Genomic DNA, 12,500 nt, shown 5'->3' with positions numbered 1-12,500 from the left:
TCATAGTAAATGCGAACTGCTGTCACAATTAAGCCCATATATGGAAATCACTGATGTCATCAATATTTAGTATACGGATTTATGTCAGAACCTGTTCTGTTCTGTTCTGTTCTGTTCCTGTTATGTTGATCCTTCCCCATCCATCCTTTCTCTTCGATGTCTCCCTTTTGACTGATACCTGTCCATTTAAACTCTAGACGGGCATGCCCCAAAGTAATTTAGAGTTCTCAACAGGCCCGACAATTAAGGCCCGGCCCTACCTGGGCCCTCATCAAACCCTGTGCACTCAAGACACTGCCTCCGCTGCCACCCTTAGATCTTCAGATAGGGAGCTGACCTATTCTGACATTCCATATGTTGATCTGACCTCTTCAAACCCTGTATACACTCAAGACACGCTCCATATATAGCCAGTGTTACGTGACCTCACCCTTTAGGGCGAGATTGCTTCTTGCCCTCAGGCGTCTTACTGGTCTACCAGTTACCCTTAAAAATAAGAAAATCGCTGAAAAAACATATACAGATGTAGTCACTATATGACAACAAATGTCCCAAGAGACTAGCTAGCCTATAGCCACCGAGTTTGCTGCACTCTAGGAGAACAGAGCAGCTGAATTCTTTGTTTTGATTAGGTGTGGAGTGGTGCTCGTTTGAACCACGGCTAGATTGCTTCCCTCGAAACGACCTGTTGTATAACTTGTAGTGTTCCTGTGCGTTATGATTCGCCCTTGTATAGCTGTTACCTGTCTTGTCTAACCACCCTGATTTAACCCTCACCTGTGTCCTGTTTGCCCCAGCCTATACGTATGTGTTCATTGTGCTTGAGTTCACCTGTGTCTAGTTAGGTTTCTGTCACTATAGTGTAGTGGTTAGTCTATGAGCCTTCTGCATTACCTTGCCACTTTGAGTTCATGATTTGTCAGCATATTGTTGGTTATTAATTATTTTATTTTTATTGAAACTTGCCTGCCTACCTGTCCTGCATTTGGGCCCTACTCCACACCCCTACCTGTCCTGCATTTGGGCCCTACTCCACACCCCTACCCTGACCATTTGGGCCCTACTCCACACCCCTACCCTGACCATTTGGGCCCTACTCCACACCCCTACCCTGACCATTTGGGCCCTACTCCACATCCCTACCCTGACCATTTCAGTGTTCTATGCAGTGCAGTGGAAGGAAGGAGGCACACTTACTGTAGCCAGCTCATCAAACTTCCCGAAGAGTTCATTGAGGAGCTTGACGAGCTCCTGAGCAGTACACTGGGATGCCAAGCTGGTGAATCCCACAATGTCTGCAAACAGAATGCTGCAAAAAGAGAGATATAGGGAGGGAGAGGGGGAGAGGGGGGAGAAAGGGAGAGGGGGGAGAAGTGATTTGAATTGCCCATGTCAAGAAATGGGCTAAGCTGAGTTGTGACAGTTCATTGTTTTTAAAAGACGCCTGAAAGGGTAGAGCATCAATATGTGTCTACAGTATATACCCTTACAGCATTGATGCTCTAATTGTTTCACTGTGAGACCTGGGACTCACATTTTTGCAAAACACATTGTTTGATTTTGGCCAAACATCACGCAAATCGGTCCTGTGATCAAGTCGGACAATGAGAACAAAGTGAGCATTGCTTATAGAAGACACACACACACACACACACACACACACACACACACACACACACACACACACACACACACACACACACACACACACACACACACACACACTCAAAGACAGAAAAAAAGAGAGTGAGAGAGAAAAAAACATCAACTAATCACTGGTAGTAGCAATCGTTTACAGATGTCATTACCAATTCCAGATAAGTCACTGTGTCTGTAGGGCCAGCCACTAAATCAATTAACAGTACTATATTGTCAGCAGTTGGCTAGCGTTGGCAGGCTTGAGGAAGGTGTTGAAAGCTATTCAGCCCCTCGGCTACTCGCCTGTGGGCAGGCCAGATGGCAACAGAACAAGTTGCTTATTTGCTCCACACAGTCAAGCAAAAAAAAAAAAAACTGAATTCACTACACACCATATCATACACGCGTGAGACTCCGAATGAGCAATTCTTTGAAGAGGCACCCCCCACCGCACTACCCACCCCCACATCATAACAGTAGCACAGCATTCACTAGTTAGTCGGCATGGTAGTTGCTGTGGGGGGTTGATATATGCAAAGCCGTGATCACGACAATCTCAACCAGAGAGCACTGTAGTAGTGTCGTGATTTGTCTTTGAATGGGGTTGGCCTTTGGTGCGGATCTTGCTCTCTTTCTGGGTTTCTTTTTTCTTTTGCATTGTGTCGGTGAAAGTAGGGGAGGGGGAGGGGGAGGCGTGGGCTGGCGGTAGCAGAAAGACAGCCGATCCCCTGGGCCACATCAAAAGCAGCCAAGATCAGGGGATGTCACTGCAACCTGCTTGGCACATAAAGCTCATGTTTTTGCTCTGTGTTTTTGCTGTGTGTGTGTGTTTTTGCTGTGTGTGTGTGTGTGTGTGTGTGTGTGTGTGTGTGTGTGTGTGTGTGTGTGTGTGTGTGTGTGTGTGTGTGTGTGTGTGTGTGTGTGTGTGTGTGTGTGCGTGCGTGCGTGCGTGCGTGCGTGCATAGTGGCAGGCAGGGGGTGACTGACTGGCAGGCTGGATGCTGGCTGACAAAGGGGCATCAGTACGTTTTTTCCTGAGGGGCTCTAGCCCTATATACAGCTTTAATGTTTGTGTTGTCTGAACAAACATTAAAAATGCCATTGACAATGAACGGTCATATGTGTGTGAACAAATCGGCATATGTTTGTCGGTGGGAACCCTTGGCCAATAAGGGACCGATATCGTGTGTCCGAGTGAGACACATGCACACACACAAAGCAAACATTTTGAACGAAAGCAGCGATGTGTCTTTGGCCACAAATATGTGGGAGCGCTGCATTTTTGGAAAACAAGCAGCGTGACAAACGTCTATTTACGTCTGTCTGTCTGTCTGTCTGTCTGTCTGTCTGTCTGACTGACTGACTGACTGACTGACTGACTGACTGACTGACTGACTAACGTTAGAGACATTAGCAACGACATCACTATTTAAGTTCCACTGAATTTAGTTATTCAGTCCAATAGATATCCAACCCTGTGAGTGAACCCTGCTGGCTGTTCCAAGTGAGAGAGAGAGACACAGACAGAGTGGAGAGGATATCCTCTTGACAGGAGTGCTGTTGACACGCTCCCGTCCCTAGCCCTCCACCCCCGCACTCAGCACTGGCTGATACGTCTCTCCCATTCTCTTTATTGCCTCTTTTCAATGCAATGAATTCAACAGTTGGCCCATGCAGCCTATGTTCCCACGCTTTCTAATATTGGCTTCAGACCCTGTTCAATGGAGTCAGTTGTACAGAGAATGATGATGCTGGTACCCCCATTCCATTTTGAGTGTGCCGCATGTAGCATGTAGCTACAATATAAAGCACAATTTCACAAACGCTTACGAGCAACATGTATTTTTCATTACATTTTAAAACTATAGTCCATGATGGCATGGAACCTTTATTTACTCCGATATGCATTCCTATACCAGGCAATATTGTACATTTCCCCCTAATTGCTCATCTTGTTCAATTCCCCATCATGACCTTAATAAGGTCATAAGCTACAGTATATTACTGTCCTTACCTCGCTCCCGCCATGTTATTTCCTTGTGCTGTGTCTCTCCCTAGGTGTAGCTGTTTCTTGTCTTCATTATTTTTTGTTTATATCATGTATGCCTTTGCTTTGGCAACGTAAATGTATGTTTTCGCATGCCAATAAAGCCCTTTGAATTGGATTGAATTGTATGCCCAGTGGTTTCTTCACCAGATTTTTTTAAGTGTTACCTTTCGTTACTGCATTAGCTCCCTAGCGGCTAGGGCCTAGCCAATGTCTGTGCATTCAGTATGTTTCTATTGTACAGTATTCTGTGTTCCTATAGTGCCTGAGTCCTATATCAGTTCCTGTATTGTGTTCCATGTTTCTAGTGCCCGAGTCTCATCTTAGTATCTGTATTGTGTTCTGTGTTCCTAGTCTAGTCAGGACTGCTGTCCTGCTATTGACCTCTGCCTGCAAGCCTTGTTCGTCATGCATTATTGAAAAAATTAATTGTATTAAACCTGCCCTGCATCTGGTCGTCTGCACTTGGGTCCTTAACCGTGACATAGCGCAATGGTCACAAATGCGCTTCCTAAACATTGTATCCAACACAAGCCGAGACATAAGTTGGAGTGCTCACTGATATATGTGAAAATCAAGACATTACACAATTCTGAGAATTTGTTCTCATACATAGGCACTGGAAAACTCTGCCAGAATACGATTTGTGTGCTTGCACAGGTTAAGTTTTGGCCTAAGTTGCTAGCGTGGCTCAATCACAGTTGGGGCTAGAACAGACTACCATAGACCACATTTACATGGCGGCCATGTTTGCACTTTACATTGAAAAAGCAGGGTGGCAACCAAGCTCCCAGAAAGGCTGGCCAACGTTGAAGCCGAAAGATGTAGTGGTCAGAGCTGGAACTGCAGGTGGGCCCGTGCATTTAGCACGAACCCCGTGCAGCTGGGGTTTAACATTAACGTTAGCACTTGCCGACCAAAATTTGGTTGACCAAAATTTGGTTTGCAAATACGGAAGTAGAGGGTACTTCAAAACGCCACTGAGCAACTTCCATTGAAATGAATAGCAGGGGGGTGGGGGGGGGGAATTAAAAAACTTCAGTGCACTGTGCCTACACATGTTGCGACCGCAAGTCGCAACATGTGTAGGCACAATGCAAGGAATAAATGCATTCGCCATGTATCTGAAGGAAGTCTGATCCAATCATTTTTAGATTTCTCCAGTTTAATCCTGAGTTTAAGTTTTTTTTGTGTTCAAGATCTGATTTTAGGCATGTTTAAGCCTCCAGGAAAATCCGTGTTGAGGTTCTTAATCCACTGTTTTTCATTTAAACGTCTTTGTCCTACTGTCCAATTGGGATTGTGTTGAAGTCCAGCGCATTTTAGAGCTTCAATGCCGTGAGCCATGAAATGTTGCACAAACCTTGTGTATGTCTTTTTTCCATTGTTAATATTGTATCTGTGTTGTCCCAGCCTTGTACCTATTGTTTTACCCGTTTCTCCGACATATTGTAAACCACATTTTTCACATGTGATTAAGTAAATGCAGTTGCTGGTTCTGGTTGTTATTTGTTGTTTAATCTCTAACACGCGTTATTTCTTTTAGCTTGCTGTGTACTAGATAATCTTTAAGGTTTTTGTTTTTTCTGTAGGCCGATATAATTTTATAATCTTTTAGAAGATCATCCGTTCGGTTCTCAAAAATTTATTCTGTTGTTGGCTAGTGTGCTCTGTGTTGAATAACTGGTTATCAGGGCCAATTTGGGACCTGGATCCTGCACTCTTATTTCTAAGAAGGTACTTTGAGCTTTCCGGAGGAATGTCCTAGTGTATCCTCTTAGTCTGAGGGCCTTAAATAGTGTTTTACAAGCTATTTTGAAATCACTTCTTTGCATGCAAATCCTATGGAATCTTAGTAGTTGTGATTTGACTATCCCTGTGTAGGAGTGTGTCGGGTGAAAGGACGTTTTGTGTAATAGGGCATGGGTGTCTGTTTCTTTAAAGAATACTTTTAAGTCTAGTTTCCCATTTGTGTTAAAGTTTGGGCCCTTGAAGATTGTTACATCAAGAAAGTCAATCCTTTCAGTGTGTGTCACAAATTTTATCGTTATGGATCTATGATGGCTATTTAGAACATCAATAAATTCCTGGAATTCTTCCTTGCTATGTTCCCATATTCCAAATATATCATCCAGAAACCTATAATAATGTGTTGGTTTAAGTCTGCATTTTTCTAGTGCTGTCTGCTCCCATATGCTCATGTAAATGTTTGCATAATATGGTGCAAATCGCTTTCCCATGGCCGTCCCTTTGATTTGTAAATAAAACTTGTTGTTAAAGGAAAAATCATTCCGGGTTAGATTTAAGACTAGTAATTGAAGTAATTCCTCCTCTGGTCGATTTGTGTCTGGGTATTTATTAAAGACTTCTTTAACTGCTAGTAGGCCTGCTTCTGTCTCAATGTTTGTGTAGAGGCTGTCTATATCTATTGAAAAAAGAAAGGCCTCCCTTCCTACTATAATAGCTTTAATTTTGTCTACAAAATCGTAAGTGTCTTTTATAAAACTGGGGTGTTTTATCGACAGTGGGTTTAGGAAGTATTCAATAAACTCTGCTGTCTGATAAGTCTCACTGCCACAGTCCGACACAATTGGTCTCCCGGGTGGAATTTCATATGGTATTGTCCATGAATCCGGGCTTTTGTGTATTTTTGGCTATAATGGTCCTGATTGTTGAGCTGTCTCTCAGGGGGGGGGGGGGGGGGGGGGGGGGGGGGGGGTGGCAGTCCCTCTATCCTTTATAACTCTATGGTCGCAACTGGGTGGTATTTTTCATTAACTTAATTGCATGATGGCCGCCATGTGAATAAGGTCTATTATTGTTTGCTCCCTGTGACCTCACGTGATACCACGTGATCGGTTCTGCACAAAAGAGACCTCCACATTCTACCAGGAAACCTCTCTGTTCGTCTGGTCCGGTTCTACTACTATGTGATGACCAACATGCACGATGACAACAGCTGTCTCATGTCTCTCTAATCCTGATTGCCTCTGCATTAAATGAAGGCTGATCGTCAGCTCTCTTTCTGTTCGTGACCTTGACGTCACAGCAGGGTGACTGACACCTGGATCAAAATAGTACCCCGGCTCTCTCACACACACACACACACACACACACACACACACACACACACACACACACACACACACACACACACACACACACACACACACACACACACACACACACACATCCACCTAACCCCCACTGTTGTCATGACACTCCATACCTGACGTTGTCATGACGCTGGATGTAGATCTTGTGAAAGATCCTCTCCGGCGGCTTCAGGAAGTCCTCCTTCATTTCCATGGCAACATTCCTGGGCAGCAGGCTCATTAGCAGACGCTCCTGGAAGAAGGAGGGGTCAGGAGAGAGGAGGCGGGGTCAAAACCTCAGATTGGCATGCAAGTACGTGGAGATCCTCAGTGTTAATTAATTTGTTATTGATCTATTATTCATTTGTACACTGAGTTAAGTTAACACTTAAATTACACTTTAACAGTGTACGGACACATGCATATGTACAGTATGTGTACAATGTACATGCGCCATCACACACATTAACAGCAATTAACTCACAGTTGTAGAATAAAAGAACGATATGCCCCTGGGCCCTGCAGGAGGAGACTAAACTAAATAAGTCGCTGAGAGGTCGATGATATTGGCCATATTGTCTGATGCGCTCCGCAAACAAAAGGAAGATTCGCTGGAATCCTAAACAATACGTTTAAGGGGTTTTATTAACCCTAGAAAACTTTTGTTACACCATCAACCTGGGTAAAAATATTATTTTACCCAATGTAAAGTATTCCATATCATATATCAAAATATATTGAAGTACAGCATTGATTGATTGATTGAAATATTTATTAACAGTTTGTAGAATTTACAGTACATTTTAAGCACAAACTCAATACAAAAGACTGTCAACTGTGAGTGGACGACCCAATTAAGCATTACACTTGTTTACAACAGGGTCCACATTGTTCAATTCATCAAAACATTTAGAGACATACAAATAGACACTTCTATGTAGCTAAAGAACAGAACAGGAATTCATCATATAGGAAGCAAAAAGGGAAAAGATACATATACAGTGAGGGGAAATGGGGTGGGGGGGGGGGGGATTCAGTTTTTACAGAGGCCAGTTTCGAATTGCAGCCATCCGTAGGTGCCCTTTGAGAGCGGTTTTGAAGGAGTCAAGGGATTCACATGTCTTAATGACTGTTGGTAGGGCGTTCCACATTTTGGTGGCATAGGAGCGAAAAGAATTTAGTCCCTTGTTTGTGCCGAATCTGGGTTGTACATGGTTTGTTGCACTCCCTCTGGTGTTGTGGGTGTGGACTTCGCTTACATTAAGGAAGTATTTAGACAGGTACATGGGTATCTTGGTGGTGTATCAAATCTTGTGGACCAGACCCATTGCAAGATGCTGTACTCTGTCGTCGACCCTAAGCCATCCCAGCCTGTCAAAGTGGGCAGGGGTGAGGTGGGTTCGGGGGGTGAGGCCAATTAGGAGCCTGACCAGTTTGTTTTGGGAGGTCTGGAGCCTTGTTTTAAGGGCCTTTGAGGTGCTGTGGTACCAAGAGGTGGATGCATAGTCAAAGAAACCTTGTACGAGGGCTCCTGTTAAGGTCTTCAAGGTGTTTTTGCTGACCAGTGAGGAGATCCTGTAAAGGAATCTTGTTCTTTGATTTACTTTTTTGATTACGTTGGTGGCCATCTTATCACCGGAAAGATTGGCCTCCAGGATGGAACCTAGGTAGGTAATTTGATCTTTTCGTGTGATAATATTGTCACCCACTCTAATCAAGAAGCCATCTGCCTTGCTGAGATTACTATTTGATCCGAAGAGGATGGATTCAGTTTTTCCCAGGTGTAAGGATAGTTTGTTATCAGCGAGCCAGGTGCAGATTCTACTGAGTTCAGAGCTGAGGGTCTTTTCAACCTGCAGTTTGTTCCTGTCCGAGACCAGCAGTGCTGAGTCATCTGCGAACAGGAACAAGTTGCAGTCACAAGCTGAAGTCATGTCATTAACATATATTAGGAACAGTAAAGGCCCCAGTATGCTTCCTTGTGGGACGCCACAGCTCACTGGGAGGGGAGGGGACAGTGTTCCGTTCACCTCCACCATCTGTTCTCTCCCCTCCAGGTAGGATTGCATCCAGCTCACTGATGTGCTATCAAAACCAATAGCTTTAAGCTTGTTAACCAGTATGGAGTGGTTCACGGTGTCAAAAGCCTTTTGGAGGTCCAGCATGACCATGCCGCAGTATTTTCCAGCGTCCACCTCGTGTTTGATGTGGTCGCTCAAATAGAGGAGGCATGTGTCAGTGGAGTGGGATGTTCTGAAACCAGATTGGAACTCGTACAGCAATTTATTAGTGGCAAGATACTTTTCAACCTGTTCATAGACTATTTTTTCCATCACTTTCGAGATGGAGCTTAGAATAGAAATAGGGCGGTAGTTGCCGGGTTCTAATTTACTCCCTTTTTTGTACAAGGGGGTTACTTTGGCCAGTTTAAAATCTTGGGGGACCTGTCCCTGTTTGATGGAGAGGTTAACTATGTGGGTGATGACTGGAGCTATGGAAAAGGCTGAGTCTCTGAGAAATTTGGAGGGGATATTGTCATGGCCAGTGGCCTTGTGGGGTTGAAGGGCACTCAGTTTTTTAAGTACCTCCTCGGTTGTTACCATTGCCATTTTGAAATCATCTTTACAAACACCAAGGTTTTTGTAGAAGGCTTTGATGTGCTCTACACCAAAACGCCCAGAGTGGGAGGGCAGTTTGCTAACCAGCTTTGTTGCAATGTTTGTAAAGAAGATGTTCAGGTGGTTGGCTACATCAAGCTTGTCAGTGATGAGGGTGTTATTCGATTTGATGTTTATGTTAGTAAACCTGGTTTTTAGTTTCTGACCACAGCCTAGTTGGTTGTTTAGTAACTTCCAGAGTTCCCGAGGATTGTTTTTGATTTCCTCGGCTTTATCATTGATAAAGTTACATTTGGCAGATTTGGTCATGGCAATTACACCGTTTCTTAGCTTGTTAGCAACACATGGCAACTTGAGCTACTCTTCTGTTTGCATTTGTGGTGCCCCCTATAGATGGAAATGGAATTGCTTTTGGCTCTGTGTTGACTAAACTACCCGCGACCAACCGATTCAATTATATGTTAATTAATTTTAGTTATAGGCCAAAACGTAAAGTGGGCTGTTATAGTGCCACCATGAGGCCAACCGATGAAATTATATGTTAATTAATTTTAGTTATAGGCCAAAACGTAAAATGGGCTGTTATAGTGCCACCATGAGGCCGACCGATGAAATTATATGTTAATTAATTTTAGTAATTATTATGAACCTCGCCTCCAAGTTTTTTAACTGTAGCCCTTACGGTGTCAGATATTTTTTTTTATTGAATGTGAGTTTTCGCATTTTCTCATTCATGTGAATAGGGAAATGTAATGCACAAATAAATTAATATCAATGAAACTATACAACATTTCTTTTACAAGCACACGATTCCCGATGAAACCGGTCAATTTGACATAATGGCTCAAGTGCGTGCCTTCAAAACTGTGGGACAAGTAGTCCGGCAAACTTTGGGGTTGCTCTAGAAACAAACAACGAAAAATAAAGTGTGACAATTACTATAGTCTACACGAATTACAAAAACAATCGTCCGAGAGAAAATCACCCGTGTTTAGTGTTCTACGGTTACAGCAACATAAATAAATTATTAAAGGGTGCTCAAACGTAAAGCAACAGAAGTGGTATAAAGTGGTCAACAAAAAGTACGCCCCCCCCCCCCCCCCCCCCTGTGTTCTCAGCAGGTGAACAGGTGATGCTTTTGAGGTAACCAGGTCTGCCCCTATATGCCCGTCACTCAATCATCCACACATGACAGCACCATTGACCTTGACCAGCTATATACAGTACATAACCAAACATAAACACCATAATAAACCAATAAAGCACATTCATTGACCTTGTCCTGCAGCTATATAGAGTACATAACCAAACATAAACACCATAATAAACCAATTCATGGCTCCTACACTCATGGTCTTCAATACCACGGGTGAATTACAAAAAAACGATACGACCATGGTCTTCAATATGAATGACAAAAAAATAACCCATTGACTCGGGTACTGACCTTTTCTACAAGAGAAATGCAACGCTAAAGCATTAGCAAGGCCTATATGATACCTTGCATTCTCTGGCATTAAACGCCAATATAGATGTAATATCCTGTGTGGTACTGTATAAGCTTCCAGGCTCTATAGCCTGGGTCTACTCTAAGCCGATAGGACGTCTGTTTGAAACCCCTGCAGCAGGATGTCGAATGGTTATGAATATCATCATTTACACTCCAGAGGGGCCCTGGTGCACAGACACAAAGCTCCTGTGTATTCCTCCTGTCACACGACCTTACACAGCCTGTGTGTGTATAGTGTACGTGAGCACACATGCTGCATGCACTCCGCGTCTCTGCAAAATGGCAATGTAACTATCATTTACAATTTAATAATTTAAAATGAATGTGCTGCATTGTTAATCTTGCCCAAGTCTAATTTCAGAGCATTTCAGAGTTTGGGATAAATGATCATTTGGCTGAACTCAGTACTCATGACTGGACAGATTTATAGCTCCTTTATACTGAAATATAGTTCTTAACATTGTAGCGTATTCCGTATCCAATGAGTTTCGATTAAATTGCAGGTATTACCATGGGCGGAGCTTGGGGGGGTTCAGGGGGTGCACTGCACCCCCTGGAAAAAAAATAAGATTTTTTTTTTTTTTTTTTAACTTTAATACCTTCTGGCTTCTGACTGTAGTTTGTAATCATCTCTCTTATCATGATATGATGACTCGCTGTATGGCTGTATTGCATGTGTGTGAGCTGCTGTACTACCTAAATAACTCATTTTTAGGGGTTAGGGCATTGTAAAAACGCTAAAATAATAAAATAAAGGTTAAAAAAATCGCACGCACAGCGTGCGCGCGGGTGTCGTTGGCCAAGCAGTCGCACCCCCCAGCGTCAACTTCAAGCTCCGCCTATGGGTATTACTATACCCAGAATCTGAGATAGTGTGGTTTTTAGGAACCACCATCATCTCTAGAATTGCAGTCCCAACAACAAATCTACAGCACCTCAAACAGAGAGCAGATGATTGGAATTTATTTTGGGAGAAATGTTGTTGCTGTCAAGCCGAAATCTTGTAGCTTCAAATTTAAACTTCCAATGGCTTTTCATTAGCAGGTCGACGGGTGCTGCTGACGAATTTCAGCCGGCCCATGACAGTATTTTGACACTACTTGCAATACTTGTCTTTGTGTTTGGTGCCCAGTCCCAAACGTCTGTGTGTTAATGTACAGTATATGTCTGTTCCCTTTAAAACACTATACATAAGCACAGAAACCTGGCAGTAAAGCTATGATTAGGCTATGAGTCAGTCTACACTAGTTGACTAATCAATCTGTCTTATATGAAGGAGAAAGCAATATGGATTTTAATAATTAATGTCTGCAATATTCTCATGACGCTCAACAGTTTTGTTGGACACAAGCATTTGCCACGTCTGGGTTAGAAGGCAAAAAAAAGAAAAGGAAAAAAGGGAGAATATTTTCCCCAGCTTGAAGGATTAATACCAAAGTAAAACAGACAGCATATAAGATATATAAAGCAGGTCTATCTGGCTGCGTATATCCACCAACTAAAGTGTGCATAAAATAGCAATCGATAAGCACGCGCCTCATTATAGGCAGGTCTGCCTGTCCCATAATAGGGCCCTAAGAGTCTCATTATAG

The 12,500-nt window shown here is 43.2% G+C and overlaps 1 protein-coding gene across 2 annotated transcripts in view; it reads right to left on the bottom strand.

The window, feature by feature from the left end:
* The window catches only part of adcy1a (adenylate cyclase 1a), a gene marked incomplete at both ends in the record, with an annotated part of 59,676 nt that overhangs the window by 40,882 nt on the left and 6,294 nt on the right, over positions 1-12,500 (bottom strand). For both annotated transcript variants that reach the window (XM_083766360.1, XM_083766361.1), the window contains 2 exons: positions 1,198-1,309; positions 6,915-7,033. In XM_083766360.1, the coding sequence (XP_083622486.1) occupies positions 1,198-1,309; positions 6,915-7,033 (231 nt within the window). The remainder of the gene's footprint in view (positions 1-1,197; positions 1,310-6,914; positions 7,034-12,500) is intronic.

The sequence above is a fragment of the Protomyctophum parallelum genome (assembly GCF_964188405.1).
Source record: "Protomyctophum parallelum genome assembly, chromosome: 6".
Lineage (NCBI taxonomy): Eukaryota > Metazoa > Chordata > Actinopteri > Myctophiformes > Myctophidae > Protomyctophum > Protomyctophum parallelum.
This window is presented reverse-complemented; position numbering and strand designations above follow the sequence as displayed.